The sequence below is a fragment of the Exophiala oligosperma genome, assembly GCF_000835515.1.
Source record: "Exophiala oligosperma strain CBS 72588 unplaced genomic scaffold supercont1.8, whole genome shotgun sequence".
Classification (NCBI taxonomy): domain Eukaryota; kingdom Fungi; phylum Ascomycota; class Eurotiomycetes; order Chaetothyriales; family Herpotrichiellaceae; genus Exophiala; species Exophiala oligosperma.
In genome coordinates, this window is record NW_015622825.1 from 189,264 (window position 1) to 217,081 (window position 27,818).

The window sequence follows — 27,818 nt, forward strand, 5'->3', positions numbered from 1 at the left end:
CGACACCACAGACGAGAGAGACCGAGACGACACCACAGACGAGAGAGACCGAGACGACACCACAGACGTGGTAGCTCAAGATGACACCACAGACGAGGAAGATGAAGGTGGCCCCAGTTACGATGAGTTTTGTTCGCGGACTCATGAGTTCATCCCAGCTCTTCAAGTAGAGCGCGACTCTGACACCGAAGAGGGTTTCCTCCCCCTGCGATTCGGCTTCCCCGTGGCAACTGTGATTTGCTATGAAAGGAGCGGATACCGAAGGAGTAACGAGGGTTACACTTCGTTTCATATTGTCTTCCATCCAATTGACAAGAGCATTTGGATGGTGATGGATCGCTACCGGTGCCCGGATGATTCCGAAGATTCAGACGGCAGTCTTTGGGCATATAATAACAACAAAAAAGCAATGGCCGTTCTACGTGACGTATTTCAGTATCATAGAAGCTACGACTCAGATTCAAATACAGATTTAGATTCGGATTCAGATTCAGATTCGGATTCGGATTCGGATTCAGATTCAGATTCGGATTCAGGTTATGATTCAAATTCCGGTTATGATTCAAATTCAGGTTATGATTCAAATTCAGATTATGATTCAAATTCAGGTTATGATTTACCTGCAAGTTCAGATGAAGATGAACAGAAGTGGGACAAGTTTGCGGTGGCCGAGGCATTCCGCGTGGGAACAAAGGAACTTTGGTTCCCTCAAGGCTTGGGCTTAAGTGAGCTCGACGGCGCAGGTCTCGATGGTAACAAGTTTGAAGAACGAGTTTCTCGATTCAAAGGTCCGCCGCCGCAAATTAAGTTACGCAGACTTCCAAAGGTTCCGCTGTTTCCAGACGGGGAGCGCCTTCGAATTCGTTTCGCAAAGCGAGCCCAATTCCAGAGCTATCTTGCAGAAAACGGTGTGGTGAAAGGCCGCTCATGGCTTAGTGTGACATCAGTGCCTAGTTGAGATTCTACGCATCTGCAGCATGGTGTCAGCTTTCTTGAAGTGCAAGCCGCACAAGGCTGAAAATCAAGTGCTAGGCACTGATTGGAATGGATCAGTGTCTGGACAAGTCGGTGCTCATAACGGCGCCAATGGGACAAGTTAGTCAATCCCAGTGAATCAGTGCGAAGTAATTTGATGTCAATTAGAAAAGAACAAATGGAGTTTGTGCAATGAAAACTGATCAAATGGAACTTCTTTGTGCAATTGAAACAGATCAAATGGAAAGTAAACATTCCCACCACCAGCACCCTTGAGGTTGTCTTCCATACTTCGAGAAGAAACCCAATGCTCTCAAACATTTCACTTGAAGAGATGACGGGTGCGACAGTTTCCCATATCTACTATGAGTAAAATCTGGACCCAACGGGCTAGCCCACGACTAAGGGGTGATTCTCAGCCTGAAGCTGAGAGCGACTTCAGCAGTTAAAACATCCTTTTATCAACTTGCGAGTCAAATTACTCTGGGACAAACCCTGCGAAATCAAAAGCCTTGATGGATCAAAGACCTGACTTAACCTCTGCATATCGAAGCTGTGAGATAGGTAGATGTCTCAACCTAGCCACCACTTCAACAAAGCGAGTGCTCAGATAATGATCATGAGCTGTTTCGCGACAGAACAATGCTCATACCTGAGCCATGGACGGTAAGAGGTATACAAGAGAAGCGCTCCGGTGTCGAGATGGGAGTGCTCTACGCCCATTCTCATCATCATGGCTGATTCCTGCGAATACATTATTGACTCTGTGGAAAATTTCTGGAAGATAGAAACAGACGAGGACTGCAAAGATGAGAATCTCGAAATCCTTACAGTGGGCGTGAACAATATGTACAGCATTGCGAATTGTGCGAACGATCTGATTTCCGGAAAGGATGGCCTCAAACTCAAAGCATACTCGACATACCAGCGACTGGTCAAAGTCCTCGATTTCGTTTTTAAGGGAGCACAGTTATTCCAGCACAATGCCTCGAAATCGGGTCTTCCAGAAGAACAGTTGAAACCCCTATCAAAGACCATTGACGACTTTAAGGGCGTTTTGGACCGCCTCAAGAGTGATCTCCCTGAAGATATCGTTGGGAACAAGAACGAAATACCCAACTCGTCGGCAATTGAGCTTCTCCTTGAATTGTTCTACAAAGCTTGCCCCGACGTGGATGACATTATCTGTACGCAATCGGCAACATTATCATTGGCATGTCTTGGTGACTGATTGATTATAGATGAATTCGCGATGGCCTTCGAAGCCAGATTCGGCAAGTACTTCACAGAAAACAAAAATTGCGGGTTGCCCAGAGTAGTCTTCATATGCTATGTGAGCAGTGGCATTATTGTCACAGCTTCCGCAGTCAAATGGCAGTTATCTTTCAAGAAGGTGATGGAGAGAGAGATGAAGAAAAAGGACAAGAAGGAGGAGGAAGAAGAGAAGAATGAGAATGAAAATGAGAATACAGACAGAAAAGGGTTTGACAGGGTGAATGAGAGGCTGATTCAGTGGCGGAAGACTCGCTTTCCATCGGGCTCGACACAGACGGCAAAAGAGTTGTCCAAAAAAGTGTTTGGTGCCTCCACTGCAAAGAAGCAGGGCATCGGCTGCGTGCTAAAAGAACAAAACGTCAAGGCCTTCGACCACTCGAACATTCAAGGAGGCGCTTTTCATGTCCTGCAGGGAGCAGGTAGCATTCTCAAGATCCACCGTCCGTGCAACAAATGTCGCCGCATGTACAATTTTGCATACATCGGTCCGAAAGGCAGCGTCCAAGACGGGAGAATCTTCCAATATGGCAGCTGCGCGGAAGATCTATGCCATGTCTTATTGGAAAACGACAAAGCATCAGACCGGGAGCCGGATACATCTCTGTGCTGAACAAAGGCACTCTTCGACCAACTCTCCCCTCTCTTCATCAACAACCGACGTCTTCTTCGCCTTCTCGTTCACAATCAGCAGTGGCTTCTCCTCAACCACCAGAGACTCTGCGCCTGTGGGCGGCTTCTGAGCATGACATGTTGGCGCGCGGCGAGCAAATGGTTGTTGCACGCGAGATGACCGATAGTGAGAAAAGGCCCTCCATTCGAAATAGCTTCGAGCATACTCCGTGTACAGCGTCATTTACAGTGTGGCCCGGGACTGGCGGCATTTCCGTTTCGGCCCTTGGAGCCCATCTTGTTTCCGTCAAGATCTTCGGAAAGCACAGTATATATGTATCAGGCAATGTTCAGAATCATGTCTTTACCACCTCGGGAAGGGCCATTCAAGTAAATCCTCCACCTCTGCAGGCCTTCTCCATGACCCCATTGGTCATCCACCATCTGTGCCAACAACGTCGACGGGAGCGCCCTGAGAATGATATTCCCGAGTCTCCTTGCGAAAATCCAACCCTCAGCCGACGCATGTGGTTTTCTATGTCGGGTTAAGCATACTCGCATCCGTTCTCGTCTTCCTCCTAGCTCCAAAGACAAGGGTGAGTTCGGTTCTTACTACCCTTTCTTCAACATTCACACTACTTGAACGAGTCGATGATGACGATCAATTTCTCTTTGGCTACGCACTCTCGAGGAGCTCGATTGCCCTTTTGCCGTCCCTGCACGGGGACACATCTCGTACCAACTCGGAACTTGGCTACCGTTTTGGTTCAGACCGTATGTGCCTTAGCAGAAATCCGCCAATTGTGAGGATCTTTGTCACTTTGAGGGTATTGGTGGCACTCGTGTCGAGGCAATGGCTACACATTAAACAGATTTGGTCCGTTTGATGATATTGTCTTGAGCTTCGCGGCTGTGATGATATATTGCTGACTAGTTGATATACTATTCACGGTGGCGGAAATGATATTGCCTTTAGTAGCTTGCTTCTCCTATTTGTACCCTTCTTGGTGTTTTGCAATCGACGACTCCGATGCTTGTTTTTGAATCATCGAATTTTAATTTTCCATTTCTGGTCCGACCAAACGACTCACGACCACCTCCCAAAACAACACCTCCTGGTTCCTAAGAGAAGCCTACGTAGTTCTCAAGGCGCTGCAGGAGGAGAACTGGTGGCGCCGAGAGTGGTCTTGTGGTTCACGTCCTCCAACTCGATTGACTGTTCTTTCACGCCGTCTTGGTCGGGTATCATTACCTCGTCTCGTTCAACCCATTCGTACGCCACATCACGGATGTACCACTTATCTTGGTACTTTTTGAAGAAGTAGTCCATTTGTTCCAAGCTACGGCCGGCCTTTTTTGGTTACCAATCAGTCAGCATCGGCACCTTCGTAATCAAAACCAGTGTGCTGCATTTCCGTTCTCTCAGAGAAAAAAAAGGGGGGGCTGGCCGTGCTTACAGTCTCGGGTACCAACGCCCAAACCATTGGAATGAATGCCAGGGTGATGACCATCCAGATGAGATAAAATCGCCTTTAATTTCCCAAACAAGTTAGTCGTAATTTTTGCCGGTTTAAATCATTCGAGGCAGGAAAGAAAGGGGGCCGTTTTTCACCATGACAAGTTTGCCACTCCTACAGGAGATACCATGACGACTGTAATTTTGGCACGAGCCTTGGTCAGCTGGGAAAATCTCGATCAAAGTCTACATCGGATACGTTGGACTCACTTAGGAAGCAACCGGCCCAGAGACCCATGCTTTGCACCGCATTACCTTTATGGCGGCTTCGTAAAGAAGTGACCTCGGGTGCGTAAACACTATTGGATGCATGATTAGAATTTTGTTTCTTGGGCTCTACAGTGAGTCCCAAGGCCGAAGAGAAGAACTCACAATGGAATTGGACAGCATCTGTTTGTATCATCGCATCGAATAGTCAGCAAAAGGGGTTTACTCAATCATCCAAATGAAATTGAAGCAGAAAAGAAATCACGGCAATAGTGGCGTCACACTCACCCCAGGCCGAAACAGAACTCAAAGGCCAGAATGAATGCGGTGGCAGCCCAACCGGATGATTCCCGATGCTCTGGATGGTTGATACCAAAACCGATGGCCGCCGCGATTCCGCCCATGGTAAAGACCTCGAGCCAGGCACTAATGAGTAAAGTCTTTCGTCGCCCAGCGCGTTCGATCCACTGTTGCGTGTTGATTGATAGATAACGTGTAAGCCTCTCACTTTGCCAGTAACAAAACGATCGACAGTGAGTCAGGTCGGAGACTTACTAGGATGGGCAGTAGGGTCCCTACCAACATCGCTATACTTCCGACTCCTCCCATGATAAAAGCCATGCGGGGTGTTAGTCCGGCGTCTTGGAAAACCACTGGAGCATAATACACAATGGCATTGACACCGGTAATCTGCAAAAGGGGGGCAGTAAGTAACCAGGTCGAATTCCTTTTTGGGTTTTTGCTAAGACCAAAATTCGGTGCATACACACCTGCTGTAGCAAACCAACAACGAAGCCACTTAGAAGCAGGCGCCGACCGTTTTGGAGCTCTCCACCACCGAATGTCTATATGTAAATACAATCATGTTAGCAAATGGATCAATGATATTTGCTTGGAAGGTCGGATCCAAGCCAGCTGGCTTCATGGCGGCAACAGGAGAACTCACGTCGCGCCAGGTGGTGGAAGCCTCGAGTTCGGCTTCATGTTGGGCTACCAATATGATTTCATTGGCCAAACTGAGGATGTGAGGTGAGGTATCGGTGGCGCCTTTTCCCTCCAAGAGTGCAAGCACTGAAGCCACCTCTTTCAAACTAGCACCCCTGGATGCTAGCCATCGCGGACTCTCGGGACAGAAGGGCAAAAGAAAGAAGACGAACACGGGGAACGTCATCTGAACTATAAGACATTCAGAACGCTTCGATGTCAGCATTGCAACAAAAAAGGGAGACAAGGAAAAAGGAAACGCAATCATGGAACGACACCACGACTTACTACCCAGTGCGGTTCTCCATTGACCGTCTTTTCCTGCTAGACTAGGAGTTTCAAACACAAGGCCATAGTTTGTAAATCCAGATATGACGATGCCCTATGGGAGTTGAGAAAAGTGTCAGTAATGCTCTTTGACGAGTGACGCAGCATCCATGCTCTCAAGACCATACCGTGACGACGATTGCTAGTTGAATGCAAATCATGATGCCTCTCCTCGAAGCTTTGCAACACTCGCTGATGTACATCGGGACCTTGTTTTGATAAGCAAAAAGTCAGATAACACTCGTTTTGGCAACTGGTCCAAGTCGGACGATGTTTTTTTATTCATGGGTACTAAGTACTCACCGTGGCCGAAACAGCACCAACGCCAACACCGGCTACAATCCTGCCCACTTTGATCTGACTGTTAGAGGTACACGACAAGCTAAGGTATTTAAAAACATACCGATAAATTGAGCGACTGAATATGATGCCGTCTGCAAGGCGGCACCGACAAGAAGGACAACGCAGCCAATGGCAATTGTCCATCGGCGTCCGGTGAGGTTGGCAAAGTAGAAACACAGCATGGCCCCGAGCAGACAGCCCAGCTATCGAGCACGACGATGTCAATTTCTTTCTCTTTCTGGCCAAGGATGTTTGAATTTTCACACTCAAAAACTCACGTCGTAACTGGCTACCATGAATCCTTGCATGGTTGGGCTTGGATGTCTAAAACGCTCCTGGAATTGAGGCAGTGCCAGTAAGCCTCCCATGACTCCTTGATCACTGGAAAGAAGAGCCAGACGAAGGTTAGCCAACGAATTTTCCATACAGTGGGCCACGGGAGCTGCACTTACTAGCCAAAAAGGAGGAATGCAAATCCTCCGGTCACGTTGATGAGGACTTGTAATGGGTTCCCCGTGAGGCCCATGATGATGGAGACTTGGTTTTGGTTCCGTTGATGGAATCCTGCGAGGGGGGATACAGTGTGAGGGAGGATCACTTGTTATACCGGATGATGATAGTGGAGGATCGTTGGAAGAGGAAGAGGAAGAAGAACAAAGAATCAGATGTATATACGTATGTATTGATGGACTTGAAAAGACCTTTTACAGCTCAAGTATATGATATACCTCTCTGAACTCAGGGCTGGTGAGACCTCTCCCCCGTACATACCCCAGGTTCCCGCCCGCCGACCACCCCAGGAATCGAACGGAACAAGCCAAAATCAAACCAAACAACCGATCACGGGCCAATCGGTTGCAGTCAATGGTCAATAGTATATCCAGAATGCTAGGCCTAAAGATTCCGCCCCGGGTTGTTGCGAAAGGACCAAGGCAGTCGGGTGTGTGGAGACCTCAAAAAAAGGGTTGCCCGACACGAGGTTGAAAATTAGGCTCGGCCACTCGACGTTTTGCCGAACGGTGAAAGCTTCTGGGTCTCAGAGGTGATATCCAAGATTAGCAGACACCCGCTGACCCGAAATAAATGTCTGCAATGAGAAAGAGGCATACACAATGTCCGGCCGACCCAATGGTCTAGCGTACTGTTTCGTGGGTTGAGCAAAGAGTAACAATTTGAACAATGCATATTTGGCTTGTGGAAGTCTGAGTGACTCGACTGGCTGTATGGGCAAGATTTCACCCGACGCCTTCTTCCCTTCTACTATTATCTTTTTCTTTGGATAGGCCGCCTGCACTGGCTGGTCCCCTCTTCCCGCCCTTCTCCGGTTAGAATGTCTATTACAACCACCTCCATTATCATGCAAGCATTGAATCAAGAAGACCTCTTTACGCTGGTCGGCGAGACAGCGTTGGTGACGGGAGCGACACGAGGAATTGGAAAGTCAATGGCTCTGGCTTTGGCCAGAGCTGGGGCTAAAGTCCTCCTTGTTCAAGTAGGTTGGGCCTGCGGGAGGGGGGATTATTGATCGTTGTCGCCCCGTGCTGATTAATCTTCGTCCAAAGCGCGATATCTCGGCCACGAGTGTGAGGGATGAGATCAACTCCAGTGTACCCGAGGCAACAAGGCATGCACAGATATACGAAGCGGACCTTGCAAACCGAGAATCCGTTGAAGGGTTGGTGGCTCAGGTCGAGGGCCACGGACATCGCATCACGATCTTGGTCAATTCCGCCGGCATCATCATCAGACATCCAATTACAGAATTTCCGTCGGGTGATTGGGATAAAGTGAGTGTGTGTTTTTATGTGGAGATAGGAAGTCGAGAAGTCTCCCACACGGAGTGAACCTCTGAAGTAAAGAGAGAGGATTGCCCTCTGACAGACACTTCGATTGCTGACTCGCAACTCGCTCTCGACCCCCTTATATAGGTCATCGAAGTGAACCTCAACAGTTGCTTTATCCTGTCTCGAGACGTGGCCAGGCACATGTTGGAGAACGAAATGGTCCGAGGTCAAAGGGGTAGCATCGTCAACGTCGCTTCCATCATGTCCTTCCAAGGCGGCCTCAACGTGTCGGCCTACGCGGCTTCCAAGGGAGGCCTGACGCAACTCACCAAGAGTTTCTCCAACGAGTTGGCCTCGAGAGGGATCCGGGTCAACGCCATCGCGCCTGGATACTGCGTCACCGAGATGAACGAGCAGCTGTTCCAAGACAAGGACCGGTCACGCTCGTTGTCGGAGCGCATTCCCATGGGCAGATGGGGACAGGCGAGCGACTTTGCCGGGTAAGTTTGAAAAAGAGCACTCTTATCAGGTTTGGACAACTTTCGTCTGATTTTGCTGACGATGGATTTAATTTGTGTCGATTGAACATAGCCCTGTCATCTTTCTCGCGAGCCGAGCAAGTGCTTATATGACTGGAGAGACATTGACGGTTGACGGAGGGTGGATGTCGAGGTAATCCGTAAGAGATGATTCTTCTCTTGAAAAACAACAGAGAAAATCCATTAGATTTACAAGGCTTGACGCGAAAAGATGTTGAGGACTGTTACACTCCGTATGAAAGAACGTTTCAAGCTTGGGTAGTAGTACCAAGGGAACGAATACTACCCGACCAATCTGAAGAATAAAACCCAGAAAAGTATGTCATCGATACTACGTGGGTGTGTGTCCGTCGATCAAGATATCTGGCATATTCATACTGGAACAATAGTTGATCGGGAAGAAGTGTGTTCATCATTTATACGAGTGTAATAAACCTGTGTCTTGATCATGATAGAGTGTATCCGGAGTAACCTTCGCTCGCACAATTCCAGAGCCTTTTGCGGTACTCGGGCATGCCGGCCATGTAGTTCAAAGCCTCCCGAGGCTTGCCTGGGATGTTGTCGCCAAAGTACCAGCTCTTGGCCTGGGGGAACAGACCTTGTTCGCCAACGTCGAGGACGTGCTCCCTCCATTCCCGCTCGGCGTCCTCGTTGGTCTCTATCTTGTTGTAGCCGTGTACTCGCATGTGCCTCAGGCAGGTCGTGATCCAGTCGCCCTGCAGCTCCGCCGTCGCCGGCCCCGTGGCGAAGGCCGTCGGGGCCTGTGGGCCGTAAGTGAAGAACATGTTGGGAAATCCATGCGCACTGATTCCAAGGTGGGTATAGACACCCCCTGACCACTTCTTCGCGATGTTGCTGCCGCCGCCGCCCGTCCCTTTGATGTCGATACTGGTGATGCCACCCGACACCGAGTCGAACCCCGTAGCTAAAACGATCAGGTCCAACTCGTAGACCTTGCCGTCTGTGGTCTGGATGCCTTCCGGCACGAATCGGGCGATCGAATTATTCTCCTCGGAAAGACTTACTAGCTGGACGTGTGGTTGGTTAAACACTTCAAAATAGTCCTGTTCGAGACTGACCCGCTTGGTGCCGAACGGATGCGGAGGTGTCTTGGGAAGCAGAAGCTCTGCCAGTTTCGGGTCCTTGATGCGTGGTGCCGTCCGCCCGTGGTAGAAATCATAGGCGAGCTTGTTGGCCTCCTCGCTCAGCAGCATGTCCGAGTAATTCCCTAGCCAGAACTCTAGACCACCGGAGTTGAATAGCTGCTCGTACGTCTTGAGGCGGTCGTCGTTGGAAACGGCCGTCGTCACTTCTGGAACCATGTTGTACACGAAACCCGCGTGGGACGTCCGGATGGTCTTGACCAAGTCCGGCATATCACGCCTGAGGGCCGAGTTTGCCTCCCCGTCCATGGTCGGGTTCGACATCGGGAGCGCCAAGTTGGGCGTCCTCTGGAAGACGGTCAGCTGGGCGGCTTCCTTGTACATTGCCTGCGTCGCCTGGACCCCCGACGCCCCCGTACCGATGATGCCGACCCGCTTGCCCTTCCAGTCGACGCCGCCGGACTGCGGCCATCGCGCGGTGTGATGGCACTCGCCCCTGAACTTGTCCATGTCTGGGTATGGCGGGATGTATGGTTTGGATGCAAAGCCGGTGCACAGTACGAGGTATTGTGCTCGTAACGTCGTCGACGTTGACGAGGTCTTGTTCAGGACCGAGATGGACCAATGACAACTGACATCATCCCATGACGCCTCCGTCACTCGAGAATCAAATTGGATGTTCGGATACACGTCCCAGACCTTGCCAACGTGGTGGAAGTACTCCATGATGTGATTGCGGTCGGGGAAGCGCTCCTTCCAGGTCCAATCTGCCCACGTTTCGGTGCCGGTGAATTGGTAGGCCGGAACTTTGGTGTCGACTCGTGCTCCAGGGTAGCAATTCCAATACCTTTGGTCGGTGTTTGATCATCAGTTTCTTTTCGTGCCAATTTTGAGGTTGTTACAGGCAGATAGACGCTCTCTCTCACCATGTACCACCCACGTCTGACCCTTCATCCACCACTCGCGCGGTGAATCCGGCTTCTCGCAATCGATGGACGAGGTAGAGACCGGAAAAACCTGCTCCTACAATGACCACGTCGAAGCAACTCTCGTTGCCCATGATGATGGTGATGATAAAACCACACCAATCAGTTCTATGCTTGAGATATTTTCTTTCGAGTACTAAGAACAGAGATATCAAAGTTTTTCGGTCCAATACTTCCAGGGCTCTCAATATGTCCAAATAAGAACCGACATCTCGAAATACTCTGCTGAGACATGTATCTTTACGAGTAGCCCGCCAATTGTCTATCCCTTACGACTAACCGGGGTCCGGGGTTTTAAAGTGGGGCGCGTTCTGTCCGTCCTTTCAATGCGGAGCTCCTGATGGGGTATGGTGCGGTTCATCAGTTCAGCCGAGCCTGTTCGTGCGGTTGTTTCGACTTGCAATACAGCTCCGCGGCTCGTACATCTAGGTATATGCCACCGTAGCCTCGCTCATATCGGCAGAAAAGGAACGATGGCAACGCGCTGCTGTCTGATGCCGGCTTAGCCGTTCAACGATGGAGAGAGTAGTAGTGGTATTGCCGAGACTTCAAAGTCACGGGCAAGGCCTCTCTGAGAATCTTTACACGTAGCAAAAAGGCTATGCTTACTCAATGTCCCAATTTGATCCTATTTGTTGTGTTCTCATAGGCTCTGACAAGATCATAGGTGAGGTTATTGGTTAGATAGAACTATGCTCATAGTACTCCGTCGGTCTCGACTACTACAAACTGCCATAAGCCCAAGAATGTATGAAATCTAGTCGAAATTTTATGCAAAGCAAAAACGCTCAAAGTGCTCGAATTCGTCGCTCTCTATCCCTCAAGAGTCGGCGGAGAATCTTGCCACTGGCATTCTTCGGAATCGCGTTGACAAATTCCACACCTCCTTTCAGACGCTTGGATTTGGCCTTGTGTTTCTCGACATGCCGACTTATCTGCCTCGCCAGTGTCGCCATTTCGACGTCCTTGTACGCGGTACTCCTGACGATGAAAGCCTTGGGTACTTCACCGTCGGTGTCGTGGTTCACACCGACCACTGCTGCATCTGCGACCGCCGGATGTTCCAACAAATGTGCTTCCAGCTCGGCCGGAGCGACTTGATAGCCCTTTCACACCAGTATTGTTAGACCGACGCTTTGTGCCTTTCTGCATGTGAGTTCTAGTTTTCTTACCTTGACCTTGATCAGCTCCTTGATCCGCTCCACGATGAATAGATGCTCGTGACCCTTGGGACTCAGTCGCACAAGTGCCTGGTCTCCGGTCTTCATCCAACCATCTTGATACAGCTCGTTCGTTTCGGTGGGGCTTTTGTAGTAGCCCATACACGCGCTGGGGGATCTGATGAGGAGCTCCCCTACTTTTCCGTGCGTGGTTATTTCCCTTCCGACGGGAGAAACAAGCTTTGCCTCACATCCAGGAAGCAGAGAACCCGAAGATCCCAGCCAAACATCTTGCGGAACGGTGTGGCAAAAGTTTCCACAGCTCTCGGTTAGACCTACAAAGACGAATCAGTTTCGTGCGCATGCTTTGTTGGGTGATGATCATTGTGTGCCCTAACCATAACCTTGTCGGATGGGGCATTGTGGCAACACCGTGGACAACTGGTCGGTCAGTCCGGGAGCCAACGGTGCGGCTCCACTGTAGATGAATTTTATACTGCTGAGATCGTACGTCTTCATGACTTCTTGATTCCGCAACATGGAGATGATGATAGGAGGCACCTATAAGCAAAAGACCCAAGCTTGGTAAGTAAAATCGAATGATGATGAGCCGGGGGGGCCAGCACAAGATACTTACCAGAAACATCGACGTGATACCGTATCTCTGTACGGCGGAAAGACATGTGGCGAGAGTGAAGCGAGGAAGCACGATTACCTCGTCTCCACGATAGGCGCTCGCGTGGCAGATGACCGTTAGACCGTAGATATGACTTTGAGGTAACAGGCCGAGAGAAACATGATGTTTCAACCCTCCTCGACTTTGACTCTCAAAGGTACAGACCTGTAGAACCTGGGAAATGACATTCTTATGAGAAAGCATGACGGCTTTCTAAGAGAGCCCAGTTAGTTACCGCGATGGTTCACTTTTTGCACGAAACAAAAGGGGTCAGTAGGTAGAGAGCAGAACCGACCGGTACACCTGAAGTGCCGCTACTCCACGACAGAAACGCTGTCCGCGTCTCGCCCTCTCTGTCATTCCATTCGACAGTTGGCAACGGGGAAATCTTCTCCCCGAGATCTATCAGATTGTCAAGAGTCAAATAACTGGTGGGCGTGTCTGGACACGGAGGTTGACCGTCGACAACGGTGCCTATATCCTCAATGATGAAGATGCGAGAGTCTGGAATTCCGTACGTCTTCGCTGCTTTTTGGGTCGTCGCCAACAGTGACCGACTGGTGAAAATTGCTCCACAGCCCGAGGCCTTGAGGAAATATCTCAACTCTGACACAGAGCTCATAGGATTGACAGTGCACACGACGCCCAACAGCCGATGGATCGCCCACATCAGCGGAAGGTTATCGATCTGTTGTAGTCAATGAGAGGGTGCACTTATGTGATCACCGATATCTGGGGTGGATATTCACGAGGACTTACCGTGTTGAAAGAGAAGATCAACCCGATCTTGTCCCATTCCGTCCCGTGCTGAGGCGACCATCCTATCTGTTGGGAAATGCCTCGAGCCAGCAGGTCGACTCTGTCCCTCACCTCGGCCGCAGAATATCGTTTTCCGGACAGACCACACGTGAACGGTGGTCTCGACTCCTCGAGCGGACAACGACCGTATCTCTCGTTCAGCATGAAATCCGCAATGGACAAATTTGCTGGGGGCTCAACCGGGAGCTCGGGAACCCATGTTGGTGGTCTGAAAACCATGTTGCGCCTTCGATGCAGATGGATGTTGAACGCCGGCCCAATATAACAAAACAATGTTATGCAAACAAAGACGGGTACGTGATGGCTTCAGCGCGAGGGAGCAGTGATTTTATCGACGGTATGGTGTGTGGTGAGAGTTTCTAGGCTCTACAGAATCACCCGTCCATCATGAGGCAGAGGTGATTGCAACTGTCTTCGGTCCGGCTCTCGGCAACACCAAAACTTTGACCTGGTTGGCCCACATGCTGCGTACCTCGGTGGAATATACCTGGGTACAAAGAACTACCGTGGACACTCGCAACTCCTGCTACCTGCGCATCCTGTCACTGATCATTCATGCAGAGGGTCTAAAGTAAGCATACCCAGACATCAACGGACGGACCAGTGCTCAATTTTGGACTCTATACATTTCTACAAACTCAACTTCTACCTGGCCAAACCTCTCTATAGTCTACTCTTGCCAATGCCCGAGTTTGGGCCCACCCCAGCGTCTTCCTTGCCCAGACTAGGCGTGAACCGGTTCAAGGGATTCAGCTGGGTCGCTCGGAAGAACAGGTCTTCGTACACCCGGCCATCATATCTCCCCAGCGAGCTGTCCAACAGCCAGTCTGGGAGTCGCCACGCGTCCACCAAGCGCACCGCGTGAGGACGCAGCTCGGCCAAAAGCCGTGGCTTTGTCGTGTGTATTGCTTCCTCTACCTGCCCGACTTTCAATGCCGACGAGGTGTAAAACTCGTGGGCGGCCATCTCGATGACCACAAGGCTGTAGAGGCGGAACAACTTCCACAAGATCTCTCTCGACTCGGCGTTCAATGCTTGCCGCGTTTTGGCGCTTGTCAAGTCGTCGTAGAAGGCCTTGACCGCCAAGTACTGGGAATGCGCGGTGCTCAATCGCCAGCAGTCGACCTGCAGACTCTTCCACGACGCTCCATCTTCGTCCCGGCGCCGGAGAGTCTTGAACGTCATGTCTGCCGCTCTCCATGCAAAAGCTTCGACGACGTGCTCATCTCGAGACAAGTCGTATCGGCGGCACCCACGACCCCGCAGGGCATGGAACCGACTCAAGTTGGAGCTGGTTGCATTGTGAGGCGGCTTGCCCCCGAGGGCATCGCGAGCGACGCCCAACGACTGCACACAGTGTTAGCATGCGTGAGACTTTTCGAGATTTTCAGCCAAGAGAGAGAAGAACGTACGTATTTTGCGACTTGGAGAGTCAACATGAAATTGTCACCCTCCCACGTGGTTGTCGGCACATAGTCAGCGTACCATGGTCCGATCCCGCTAAAGCTCGAGTAGCCATGTCCGCCGCACGCACGCCGGGCAACTTCGAGGCCTTCGGCAGCCGCGGTCGTCGCCAACGCCTTGAGGCCACACGAAGTGGCATGGAGCTCAGCAAAGAGTTGCCGTGACTGTGAGTGACCGTCGTCATCAGAGCTCGCGTTGCCGCCAGGCAAACTCTCGCTGGCACGCTTGTACAGTGCCATCATGGCCGTTCCCGTGATGTGCATGGCAAATGCCGTCGCAATCAGAGGAAACAGCCGGTTCTGCACCATCGGGTAATCTAGAACCTGCAGCTCCTCCGTCTGTATCGGCTGGTCTCGGTCTGAGAACTGTCTTCTGATCGCGCAGTACCTCGTCGCGATGGTTGCTCCGCGAGCAAGAGCTCGGCCGGCGTCGAGAACAATAGAAGACCGCAGCATCGTCAAAGTGCCATAGACCAGAGCAGGAGATGCTGGCTTCACATACCGACCTGATTGTGGATCGACCCTGGCGAACCTATCTACGACTTTAGCAACTTTCAGGGTTAAGTCTTGAAGTGCCCCCCAAGGAAGATCTTTAAGGAGAATGTCTTACCTCGCAAGCATGTTGACGTGAGGAATTTTGACTTTCTTGAATAGCAAGAAACCGTTGTCCATGGTGCTGCAAATTACGGTCATAAGCAACTACCTAATACAAAGCTTGACAAGGTAGGCTCAAGACCTGAATGCTTAGCACTTACTTGTATCCCATTTTGGGACCTACGTCTCCGACATACACTCCCTCGAGCGGCTCGTGAGTGATGAGGTCTCGGATTTGACAGATGAAAGGATGCGGTCCATGATTTTTTCCATCGATAATAAGTTGCGCCATGACAATGGCGTGGTTTGCCGTTCGTCCCAGCGTGCCAATCCACCATTTGGACGCCGTCAATGCTGGCGAATTGAGAATAAATGCCCTGTCGACGGGAGACCAAGTTGCAGTCGTTTCCAATCCGCGGACATTGGATCCATGGCCCAATTCGGTTTGCGCATAACAGCCTATGATGTCGAGATTCTCGGCCTTTTTCAGAAACAAATCGTGTTGCTCTAGTGTTCCTTGCTGGCGGATGGTCGGCTAACACCCAGGAACATATGCTTAACATCAGACAATCCTCGCAGTACTTTTTTGAGCCAGTGAGATGCTTCTCTACTTACAATGAACATTGTCCAATGGAGAGTGAATGACGTTGGCTCTCCCACGAGCTCGATGGCAGCGAGAAGATCTTCCTCGTCCCAATGGTGTGCCTTGTTCAGTTGGGCCAGGCGCTTTGCACGTCGGAGTGAGCGCTTGTACCTTTCGACCCTGTCCTCGAAATAGTTCTGGGTCTTGTCGAAGACGGCGTCGTTTTCAAGGATCCGCAAAAGACTTCCTTGTCGTTGCAGACCCTGTTCAGTATAGATGTAATTGGCCACTTCATCAGTGTTCAACGTGGAACCCTGCCGCTCGCGTGCAAGTAGAGCTGAGCCTTGCGGCTCAGTCGGTTGCAATGCTCCCACCCACGATGGACGGTCCATGGCTTGCTTCTCTTAGTTTCGGGGGGTTCACAAACTCAACGCACCATTCCCTCTATATGCGATTCAGGATTCATGAGTTCAATGTGAAGAGAGAGGGCCGGGATCCTAGCGAAGCTTACCTTAACTGGCTTGAGCAACTGTTGGCTTGTCCGCCTGGTTGCCATCTGGACTTTTCCTTGGTACATGGTGATGGAATCCCTCATAAAGAACGGGTTCCGAGGCTGTGGAACGACCGAGAGATCAGCCGAACAGGAGGCTCGTCGGACGATGATGCGAGTAAATGAATTGACCCGAGATATTATCCTCGCCGTCTTCGGCCGCTGAATTATCATAGTTCCAGCATTGTCAGTCGAGGTCACTACGCGATGACGGTCAGTTCCGACCTATCATATAAGAGGAACATATGAGACTGCTGCGAAGTCTGAAGATATGCCACGTTCGGGTTGTGTAGTGCGGCCATTTTATCTGACCAGCCGACGTATAGAATGATGACAAAACTCTGAGTAGACGTTCTTTTCCTGTGGACCGTGTGACATAATGATTATACGTTGCTTACAGGAAGGAGGGCGTCCCAGTCTGTAGTAGATTCGCCATCTCTTTATTGAGCGTGCATAGCTATGGATTACCCATTCCCTACTCTAAAAAACGGCACGCCACAAGGCGAAGTTTGATCGAAGATGCCGTCCAAGTTCATCTCGGCATTGGTGAAGTCGGAGTCCATCGTCCCGTCGAAGAAAGCATCATCTGCGTCCCTCAGATTCAACAGTTGTGACATGAAGTCGAGGTTGAGCTGTGTGGATTCAGCCAAACCATCCGTTCCTTCCTGGAGGGGCTCCATTGAGATGGTCTGATCTATGCGGTCGAAATTACCTTCAGTCATGCTTCCGATATTCTCCCGCGTACTATCCCAGGCCGACTCGGTTGGAGTGGCTCTGCGTGGTGGCGCTCGAGCACTCTTCTGTGTCGATGGATTTCCAGCTGCCGCCATGTCAGTGATATTCAGCGTCCTGGCCGTCTGGTCGTCAAGAAACTGGCACAAGAGCTGCAGTATCCAGTTATTGGCATCCCACGAACATCGAAGTTCCTCAAGGCCCATGAGACAGATCCGAGCCCGATACTCTGCTAATTGGCGGGCAGTCGCTCGTAGTGAGTGTCTCATTTGCAGCACGTGCACACAGAGCGTCGAGAACATGCAGGTAATGCTGATGACGTGAGTATATAGCAAATGATATATTGGGGATGGGTAGAAATACAGGTGAATTTGCCCATACTGGATCAAATCCTTTGCCAGCATGTCCTCGACAATCCTTGTATTGCGATGTGCTGCCTCGAGCGCAAAGGTATTTTCATTAGTCTCACCGGAAGAATGCTCGGTGCCTATGTTCACCGACCCATAGAGAAGAATCAAGAGATGACTGTCATGAGGTGTCAACCAGCTTCCGTAAATGAAAAGATGCAGGCTGTGCCTACTTGTACTGCAAATGCAACATGTCGTTCCATATCGACCCAAGGGTATTTCGAGCTTGCATCGATCCCGGCAATCTCTCCTCCCACATGGACAATTCATTTTTCAGCTTGGAATTGTCGTGTTTGGATGTCTTGTCCCGAGGAGCGAATTTCTTTAGTACGATTTTGCCCACTGAAGCGCACCGTCAGCAAAAAGACTTTATGCAAAGGGAACGAGCTACGCACGCAAGATGGCAAGCTCGGCCATTTGTATACAGTATTGTGCATGTTCAGGTAAACTACTGCCAAAGATTTCGGGTAGCTCCACGGGCCCGTTTTGCACAAAATCTTCTGGGTTGAGCTTCTCGACATCACAATCTTCATCTCGAATACGACTGGGAAGACCCAAAGATGCGGCACACTGGCGGTCTCGGATCTGCGGTATTTAGTGAAAACGTGCAGACGCAATGGGAATTTCTCCTCACATATAGAGACCACCAAATCCTCTTCCGTAAGCTGGATATGGAACGCTCTTGAGTAGCAGCGGCAGGGCCACCGCGAGGTGCGAGCGACCGGTGGTAACCACGCGTTTGGGCGAAGTTGACAGCCGACGCCAGCCAGTGTCTGGTGTCTTTGTCATTGCTCGCATCGGATCTCCAAAAACTGATGAGGAATAATGTTTGCACAATAGCCACCTTGTTGGCCTCCCAATCCGCGTCGAACAGAATTTTTGCACGGTTGTAGAAGTGGAATTTGGCGTCTTGCCGCGAGGAAAGCCCAGACGAGATGAGGAAGTCGTCAGGGACATAGCTCGTGCCGATGAACAGCATAGCTTGCAGCAGCATGGGTGACATCTTCTTCGCTCGGTACTGCCGGCTGACCTGGGATGCGTCGACGACGGGAAAGCACGGGTGAAACCACTTGAAGTACGCTTGGAGGAGGGCCTCAGTCACACCGTCTTCGGGGAACGTAAAGGCTTCTTCGCGGTTCAGATAGTCGAGAAGAGCGCCACTCGCCCAAGACATGCCTCGATTCTTACTGCGCGCCGTGGCCCTGTTTGTGCTATTGGAGAGCTTGTAGGTCAAATTGGCGGGTTCCAGGCTTGAGGTGTTTGTTGTCGAGGTCGGTACGTGGCCGTCGCTACTGGCGACCAGGGTTAATAGATTTGACTCTCCAATGTACACAGTCTCGTCGTTGGTCGTCATGGTGATGGTGCTAGATTCGTCGTGGTCATCGTGGGCAGGGGACTTTGCGGGTGAGAGCCTCGCTGTATCGGAATGCTCCTCGAGTGTGGTGGCGAGCTGGGCATCAATATGTTCCAACGTGTCACCGGCATTGTTCGAGGGCGTCGTCGTAGAAGGCTCGGTCAGATCAGTTGCTGTCGGAGCCAGTCCTTGACCCTCTCGTGCCCAATTCGTCCACGTATCTCGCCGCCGTCTGTGAGGTCCGTCGTCCAATGCGTAGTAATCTTGGTTCAGCAAAGCCATTTTCCTGAGCCAGTCCATATTAGCCTTGTTTCATTGGGGATCCGCCGCATAGGGCCCTTACCGCTCTCTGTTTGCTTCTCTTTTCGATTTGGTCAACTCGCAATGTATTCCAACGACTCGACAGTTGTGGCAGGGCCGGCTTTCCATGACATTGCAACGAACACGGCGTGCATGGCAATTCTGGCAGGCCTTCTTGGCCCGGGGAAGATACCGCGCGGACTTTTCGCGACTTGTGCTCATAGCAACGGCTTTTGTCTCAGATTCAGGTGGAATATCGAAAATCTGACCTGTGTTATTAGATACGCAGTGCCTTCTGTAGAAAGCCCTGAAAAGCGCGGGTACCTAGAAGAGCAGCGGGTCCGGATCTAGCGAACTCCCATCTCTAGGCTTTGAACCGGGCATCTGTATCTCCAGGCTGTGCCCCGCGTCTCCAGAATGAGCTCTGACAGCCTCCGACCCTGGCCTGGGCACTCAAAAGTACGTAACAAACTAGTATGTGAACCTCGGATAAAGGCTCGGTTGTCCGGCGGGGAATTACAGTACGGACCATTACCTCAACGCGGCCCTCACTTTGGAGTATTATTGCTGATAGTCTCAAAAAGTCTTGTGTTTCGGTTCGTTTGGTAATTTTCCTCTGGACTTTGCCGTCCCTGGGTCTAACCCCATCCCACCCGGGGACTATGGCATGAGTCGTTCTTCAGGTCCGCTAGGTGCTTAAGAGCGTGCTCTGGCAGCGGAGTACACTGCGCACGAGAGAGAGTCTTGGAGCGCGACGGTGAGTCAGCCCTTATATGTTGTACAAGAAAGAACCGCTTTGTATATCCGTCCAATAGCATTCCCTTCCTTGTCAATATACATACATACCAATGTGGTGTTGGGCCTTGGCAAGGCTGGTGAGCCTCTAGTTCTTCGTATGTAAAGGCAAGGTTGACGGAAACGCCGGGAGTCGACATTTTATTCATCATTCTCTTGATATCCATTTTCGATTTTTTATGTCTCTGGAGTATTCATCCCACCGACATGCCTAGGAACGCAGTTCGAATCTGGTCAAGTGCACACTTCTGTGAGGATCCAAAGATATGACTGACGGTCAAGCTGTATGAGATCGCGTGGCACAGAGGGCACAGACTGCTGGGTGAGAAGTGGGGTGAAAGACAGATCGCCGGACATCTCGTCAGGCCGTTTCCACACTGAACGTATCCCGAACGAGTTAAGACCACGTTGTACAGCACCGAGGAAAACGGCGAATACCGTGGGCAAGACCAATGCTAAGGGGAAATAAGTGACATTGGATCCTCGAGGTATACTTGGTAGACTGTGAGACGACTGATCGGGGGCATGTATGGAGCGGCATCTGACTGTCGACTGAGCGAGATTTTCGGGGTATGTATTGTCAATGGGATCAACAGCTTCCTTAACCTCTCGTCCCAGTATCATGGTCCCATCAACCCCATGGCTATCTAGTTATGCATTCTCCATGGCCCTGCTCGGGTCCAGAAGAGATCCTTTCCACCTTATTTTCACACCCAAACCTTTACCACATGTATGGATTCATGTTAGTCTCTTGCTTTATCATGTTGGCAAGTGAATTGAACTTTGTTCGTCATTAAACGGGGCTGGAGTAACTTTGGAGGACATCAAAGGAGGTAAGGGAATGGTGTCAAGAACCTACTTCATGTAGATGTTTCTGCTGTAACAGTTCTAACCAGCGTGTAATAACAAGAGGCAAATATGAGTCTGCCATTCTTGAGTATATGGGTCAGGTAGGAACGGACGATTGACACTCTCTGGATGCAGGTCAGGGCTGTACATTCACCTCATGGTACGATTGAATAGGGTATTGAGCGAAGGTCGATGATATCCTCCCAGCAATACCAGAAGTACGTGCTTTTCAAATACTTGGCTGCGATTCACTAATAGCAACATCCTTGTGACAAGACAGCACTCTCATCGGAACACTTGTCAAGGCATATCTCAAATTCGACGATGTTCCGAATTCGAGATTGTCCCAAATTCAAGCATGTCCCAGACTCAAGAACGCACCGTTGTGACGGAGGACGCAAAGAGATCGCAGAGGCTGTGGCGCAATGTCTCATCGAACTTCTCGCACAAGCAGTTAATGCATGGTTTACATCAGCCTTCCTCAAAGTCTGATTGGCAAGATCAGACAAGAGAATGTCTGACAGTTTTCTTTTTCCCTCGCTTTTTGTTGGGAATTTATAAAGGTAGAGAGAAATTGAGTGGCATCTGGTTGCTTTTGGGGCGGGCCTTGAATGACAGCCCCTGTGAGCGAGTTCTCGGAACTCCACTTTTCTTCATTCGAATTCATTGCTCAGGCAGAGAAGCGGAGTTCCTCCTGCAACCGTCGGGTGGTAGGTTTCTGAACAACAAAAAACGAACCGCGGAGATAGGGGTCTTCTTGTCTCTGTGGGTGTAAACCTTCCCTTGGTCCGTATGTCAAGAGCTGTATCACACTTTGGGGAGGATCCTATTTTCTTCCTTCAGAAAAGTACGAGCGCGGAATCTCACCGGTCTTGGATCCTTTTTTTCGGCCTGTATGGTCCTTACGAGTCTCAGCGTTAAGCAGGCGCCTCGTGCGTGGATATCATCATGGTCTTTGGCGCCGACGCATTCCATTCTTTGGTTGCAAGGAGACTCACGCTACCCGGTGCCCCTACACCTCCACTCACACCCAAAAACATAGAAAATTTGGTTTGCCAACCAAGAAACAAAGTATCTTGATGCCACCTTGGACCTCCCCGTTCTTGATCCACTGGACTGGGCAAGAGAGCTGCTGTGGATCGGTCGGGCTCTGGTCGGGAGGTTGAGACCTTGTCAGACTGCTATGGGTCATGTATAGATACCTTATGGAACTTTTGCTGGGTGTGATCCAATGGCGATAATATTTTCTCTTTGCACAGGTGCGTCTCATCAGACGATTAAGCAGAAGGGGGTATTACTTTCCGTGTCAGAACACCAAATCTTGAAGCTGGACGAGTTGAGGCTTGTCACTGAGGCAGCCTTGACCGATGGTCAACATTGGTCATCTGTGACCACCTCCATCCGTTTTCGAGTACGCTAGATCCTGCCTCCGCGCCTAGAGACGGCTCCTGAATGCCTCCGGACACCACGCGCCCACTCTCGCTTGTTTTAAAGATGATACTGGAACCGAGGTGTTCGATCATATGGCGTCGACTGACTGGGTTTGAAGAAAAGGCAGAGCAAGTGACACCGAGGGCCGCCAGCATGTCTCTATTTGTCAGGCTCGCTCTGTATGTGTCTGAACCGAATAAAAAGAGATTCTGTATCGATCGTCCTTGGGCTTCGATTACTGAGATCTCCCGGCAGGGAACCGTATCCATGAGTCTATGTGCCCATTTTGAAGCTTGATTAGTGAATTCAGGGCAAATCATAGAGGACTCGGCGTTGGGACGAAATGCGGACTTCTGTTAGCTCAATGCGGCCATGGTAATCTCAGTGTAAGATGAGAGCGATTCTCTGTCCCCTTTGAGCTATATCATAGGTCTTCTTCTCGCTCCAGATCATGGATTCTTTCTTCAACCTCCAGTTTTCTTCAACGACCAAAGAATTACAGATTCAGCCTTGCTAAAATGGGGAAGGATCATCTTGTATGAAGCCGTCATCGCCAACGTCTGCACTCATGGTTCTGGTATGAAATGGTCTCAGCCAGCGCCAATGAAAAGGAATTTTGGAGCGAAAGACCTTCGTCCCTCCGCGTTCCTAGGGATAGTGGAAGTGAGAAGGAGTTTGGCCAAGACATCAAACATTCCCAAGGCTGGCGAGGCTGCAAGCTGACCAACCAGAAGTCAAGGATGACTTGAAGTTCCGGGTAGGGCCAAGTATAAGGCTCGGCTCCGTTCAACGGCCGAGCAAACGGCTCACTAAAGTCCGAAAGAATTTCCCGCTCTTCAATTGCGGCGAAGTTCCCAGGCGCAAGCATTGAACTGCACCCGTTTCTTACCTCTATTTCTTTTCCTGCTGTTTTAAATACCTTTGCTTGCTGGATCTACAGGGCATGAAGCCCTACAATGAGTGCAACCTCTCGACTCTCCAATCTCTTCTCTCAAGATAACACGCCTAGAGACTCTGTCCAGATTCAACGCAATGGCTCCGCCGAGTCAGAACTCGAGATCGACAGCGCACGACAGATTAAACGCCAACGAACAATGGAAAAGTTGGCGGAGGAGGAAACCGATGATGAGCTGAAGAGGCCTCCTTATCTTCATGTATGGCTGCCGTACCCTCTATTCATTTTGCTGGTTTTGCTCACCCGGTACAGTCCATGCTCGCTGGTGGAATCGGTGGAACCAGCGGCGACATTCTCATGCACTCTTTAGACACAGTCAAGACGAGACAACAAGGCGATCCCCATTTTCCTCCTAAGTACTCCAGTTTGTCCGATTCATATGTCAAGATTTTCCGGCAAGAAGGCATCAGGAGAGGCCTCTACGGAGGATTCACAGCGGCCATGCTGGGGTCGTTTCCTGGCACGGTGACATTTTTTGGTTCATATGAATATTGCAAGAGACATATGCTCGATAGAGGAGTGAGCCCGTCTCTTGCATACCTTGCAAGTGGTATGATAGCCCGTTTGTCTGGCAAAAGGTTCAATGGTTGACAAAGTGCAGGATTTCTCGCCGATTTCGCAGCATCGGTTGTCTATGTCCCCTCCGAAGTTCTCAAGACCCGATTGCAACTACAGGGGCGATACAACAATCCCTTCTTCAATTCTGGATACAATTATAAATCTACTTGGGACGCGGCCAAAACAATAGCGAGAACAGAAGGATTTGGTGCGCTTTATTCGGGATACAAGGCCACAATCGTGAGAGACCTCCCATTTTCCGCCTTACAGTTCGCATTCTACGAACAAGAGCGCAAATTCGCACAGAGGTGGAGCGGAAAGAATGATATTGGCCTTGGATTGGAGGTGTCGACTGCAGTCTCGGCGGGCGGTATTGCAGGCGTTATGACCTGTCCATTGGATGTAGTCAAGACACGGATACAAACCCAGATTTCCCCGGACAATCATACGAAACACAGTCAGGCAGCCCATCACGAGAAGACGATCAAGAATACTCCGACCTCACAGTCACAGACACGTTTGATCCACTCGGGACCGCGAACTGTTCCCCATACCGCTCCTACCTTGGACACCTCTTCCGTGATAACGGGGCTCAGGCTCATCTACCAAACTGAGGGTGTACCGGGCCTGTTTCGTGGCGTTGGCCCACGGTTTGTGTGGACAAGCGTCCAAAGTGGAACGATGCTTGTCCTGTACCAATATTTGTTGAAGCAGATGGAGCGTGTGCGATCCAGCGAAGGATCAGGAGTGATGTAAATATTTCTGTGTACGTTTGCAGTACCGAGTACTCCGTACTCCGTGCCAACTGGTGTCATTGTATGGGGATACCCTTGGATAGGATGTCAGGCGATGATAGATATAGACTGTACTATAATGCACAAAATCTTCGGCTCTTCAGATTTGTCCTTTTTGTACGTACAATAAATACACCTTTTTTGCTCGTCGATCAGGATCCATCCTGGTGTCGGTGGCGCATGGGTGCAGATATTGAAGGACGGGCCGGGGAAGGGATCAGGGGTTTGGAAGCTGGCAGTACTCTCACACTCCGTACTCATAGTATAGTGAGGAGAGTGGAATCGATCAGACGGGCCTGCAGTGCCCTGGGAAAAGCTCCGATGGGTTCATCCAATCAGTGAGGGGCCTCGTACTCGTACCAGCAGTCTATGCCCAATCCAGACTTGGCGTGATCCCCTTTTTCCACCGTTGCTTGATTGCAGCCAGCGAAGGAGAGACAGATCAACGTTCAAACGTCCTTTCAGGAATTCAACCATAGGAGCAGACGACGCTGTCTATCTTCCTCTTCGTGTCCTTTTTTTGCTTCTCTTTGTGTCGAGCGCATCTGCTTTCTTCTTACGCTCGTTCGAAAACGCCATTACCAACACCGGCGGAATTCACGACTTGACCACTCTGTATGTCCACGTCCTCACTCTTCCTCTCCATGCGTGTCAAGCCTCCCGAAATCTCTGGGGACCCCTTGCTTCACAGGCACGACTGCCATCGTATCCCGTCGCATCATTGTCATACCTCATATCTTGTGCGCATACTAACAGCTTCAGGTCGCAGTTGCCTTAGTTCACTTCTCTTCTCGTGTCTTCACAACTACACTTCTTCCATTTGAGAAATGGGTTCGTCACTCTTTCAATCTCCGTCTTTCCTCAACCTCCGCCTACATTCTTCTCCCATCTCCCTCCATTTGAAAAAGAATGTCGGCTTGCGTCTCTAGCCTCACATGTTCCCTGGTTGCCTAAATGCACCTTCAAAAAATGGGTATGATGGGGTTTCGGAACACAGCCAGTCCAGGCGTGGACTCGAAGACTTTGGACGTCCCTGATCGTCAAGAGAAATCAACTTTTCACTTCACTTTGCCTACAATTCAGATTACTCCTTCCCAGACAACCATGGCTGACCTGACTTCAAATACAGCTGCCGTCTCCCCCAACGGTGTTCGGTCCTCTCCTTCCCCCAGCGTTCCCAATGGAAAGCCTGCATCCCCCTTCGTCAAGGAGAGCAACCCCATGGGAGCCAATGCTGCACAGACCGTCAGCTCCAAAGACCCCAAGGCTGCAGCTGCCGCTGCAAATGATATGAGAAATGTGGTCAGAAGAAAATTGACTGGTTATGTTGGTTTTGCGAACCTTCCCAACCAGTGGCACCGCAAGAGTGTCAGAAAGGGTTTCAACTTCAACGTCATGGTTGTCGGTAGGTTCAAGAACAGGGACTCTACGGCGAAATCGGAATTGACATGCCTCAGGTGAATCTGGACTGGGAAAATCTACATTGATCAACACGCTCTTCAACACTTCTCTCTATCCACCACGCGAACGCAAAGGCCCAAGCTTGGATATTATCCCAAAGACTGTATCCATCCAGTCTATCAGTGCCGACATTGAAGAGAACGGAGTTCGACTGAGGTTGACCGTGGTCGACACACCCGGCTTTGGCGACTTTGTCAACAACGACGACTCTTGGAGGCCAATTGTGGAAAACATTGAGCAGAGATACGATGCATACCTCGAGGCCGAGAACAAGGTCAACCGGATGAACATTGTTGACAACAGAGTCCACGCCTGTGTCTACTTCATTCAGCCCACTGGCCACTCTTTGAAACCCCTGGACATTGAAGTCATGCGCCGCCTGCATACCAAGGTCAACCTGATTCCCGTCATTGCCAAAGCCGATACCCTGACCGATGAAGAGGTGGCACTGTTCAAGCAGAGAGTGAGTCTCCTGCGTGTCATGACTATAGAATAATAGTGTACTAACCTAGCTAGATCCTAGCCGACATCTCCCACCACTCGATCCAGATCTTCGAAGGTCCCAGATATGAACTGGACGACGAAGAGACCATTGCCGAGAATCAAGAGATCATGTCCAAGGTTCCGTTCGCTGTTGTCGGTGCCAACTACGAAGTGACCAACCCTGAAGGTCGTAAAGTACGAGGCCGCCGTTACCCTTGGGGTATTATCGAGGTGGATAATGAGGATCACTGCGATTTTGTCAAGCTTCGACAAATGCTGATCCGAACGCACATGGAAGAACTCAAGGAACATACCAACAATGTCTTGTACGAGAACTACAGATCCGACAAGCTCATCCAGATGGGAGTCTCACAAGACCCCAGTGTCTTCAAGGAGGTCAACCCTGCAGTGAAGCAAGAGGAAGAGCGGACCTTGCACGAGCAGAAGCTTGCCAAGATGGAGGCAGAGATGAAGATGGTCTTCCAACAAAAGGTGCAAGAAAAGGAAAGCAAGCTGCAGCAGAGCGAGGAAGAGCTGTTTGCTCGTCACCGCGAGATGAAGGAACAGCTGGAGAGACAGCGCGCAGAGCTCGAGGAGAAGAAGACTCGCATCGAACAAGGTCGACCTATTGAGAAGGAGGGCAAGAGGAAGGGCTTCTCACTCCGTTAGATGATGACAGGCCGCTTTTCGCCGATGTTTGGCCTGACCTTACTTTTCTACCATTTGCACTTCAGCTCAGCGACGAGACGACGATGGCGATACCTTGTTTTCTAACACCACTTTCATTTTTATTTTCTTGCACGTTTTGTTGGTATTGTCTGAAAGCCAGTGACAGACCGGGGCTGTTACAGTCGCTACGTTTAATCACATACATGGATGCCTCGAATGGAGGACGACGGTCGAAGGGGAGAATCCTTGGCTTGTGCGTAATGCAACAAATCTGGTCTGGTCTGATCAGGTCCGGTTTCAGCACATCCAAGTCAGCTAGGTAGTTATGGTAAATGGAAGGGCTTAGGATCTTCATTCACAGCCATCATGTATATTTCCTTGACCATATGGTAGTATTCAGAGTTGTCGGGTAGGAGGGGTTAGGAGCATGCTTTGATAAGAAATAAAAAGTTGGCATCTTTCCACTCCGAAGGTATTTGCCGAATAGTGTAGTCTTCTTGTGAGATGCAGGGTCACTTGAGGAATTTCCGTATTGCGC

The 27,818-nt window shown here is 50.4% G+C and overlaps 5 protein-coding genes across 6 annotated transcripts in view; 4 read left to right on the forward strand and 1 right to left on the reverse strand.

Annotated features, from left to right (window-relative positions):
- PV06_08110 (uncharacterized protein) overlaps positions 1-1,134 on the forward strand; it is a gene marked incomplete at its 5' end in the record, with an annotated part of 1,793 nt that extends 659 nt beyond the window's left edge. The window contains one exon of the mRNA XM_016409412.1: positions 44-1,134. Coding sequence (XP_016259720.1) covers positions 44-958 — 915 coding nt within the window. The 3' untranslated portion in view covers positions 959-1,134. The remainder of the gene's footprint in view (positions 1-43) is intronic.
- A 6,431-nt stretch (positions 1,135-7,565) lies between these two features.
- Positions 7,566-8,695, forward strand: PV06_08111 (uncharacterized protein; the record flags this gene model as incomplete). The annotated part of the gene is made up of 4 exons (XM_016409413.1): positions 7,566-7,727; positions 7,798-8,022; positions 8,164-8,519; positions 8,611-8,695. The coding sequence occupies 4 exons, from the start codon at positions 7,566-7,568 to the stop codon at positions 8,693-8,695; spliced, it is 828 nt and encodes a 275-aa protein (XP_016259721.1).
- A 2,740-nt stretch (positions 8,696-11,435) lies between these two features.
- PV06_08112 (uncharacterized protein) lies at positions 11,436-13,521 on the reverse strand (the record flags this gene model as incomplete). The annotated part of the gene is made up of 6 exons (XM_016409414.1): positions 11,436-11,753; positions 11,820-12,142; positions 12,206-12,368; positions 12,445-12,696; positions 12,779-13,171; positions 13,243-13,521. 6 exons carry the CDS (start codon positions 13,519-13,521, stop codon positions 11,436-11,438), a joined length of 1,728 nt encoding a protein of 575 aa, XP_016259722.1.
- A 9,685-nt stretch (positions 13,522-23,206) lies between these two features.
- PV06_08113 (uncharacterized protein) lies at positions 23,207-24,763 on the forward strand. The gene is made up of 3 exons (XM_016409415.1): positions 23,207-23,514; positions 23,568-23,865; positions 23,917-24,763. Exons 1-3 carry the CDS (start codon positions 23,317-23,319, stop codon positions 24,627-24,629), a joined length of 1,209 nt encoding a protein of 402 aa, XP_016259723.1. The 5' UTR covers positions 23,207-23,316; the 3' UTR covers positions 24,630-24,763.
- Positions 24,764-25,121: 358 nt separating this feature from the next.
- Positions 25,122-27,770, forward strand: PV06_08114. Of its 2 annotated transcripts, XM_016409417.1 has the most exons (5): positions 25,122-25,282; positions 25,430-25,498; positions 25,797-26,072; positions 26,125-26,591; positions 26,645-27,770. In XM_016409417.1, the coding sequence occupies exons 2-5, from the start codon at positions 25,495-25,497 to the stop codon at positions 27,278-27,280; spliced, it is 1,383 nt and encodes a 460-aa protein (XP_016259725.1). In that variant the 5' UTR covers positions 25,122-25,282; positions 25,430-25,494; the 3' UTR covers positions 27,281-27,770. The 2 variants fall into 2 exon arrangements, with proteins under 2 accessions (XP_016259725.1, XP_016259724.1); XM_016409416.1 differs by having other exon boundaries at positions 25,430-26,072.
- Positions 27,771-27,818: the final 48 nt, after the last annotated feature.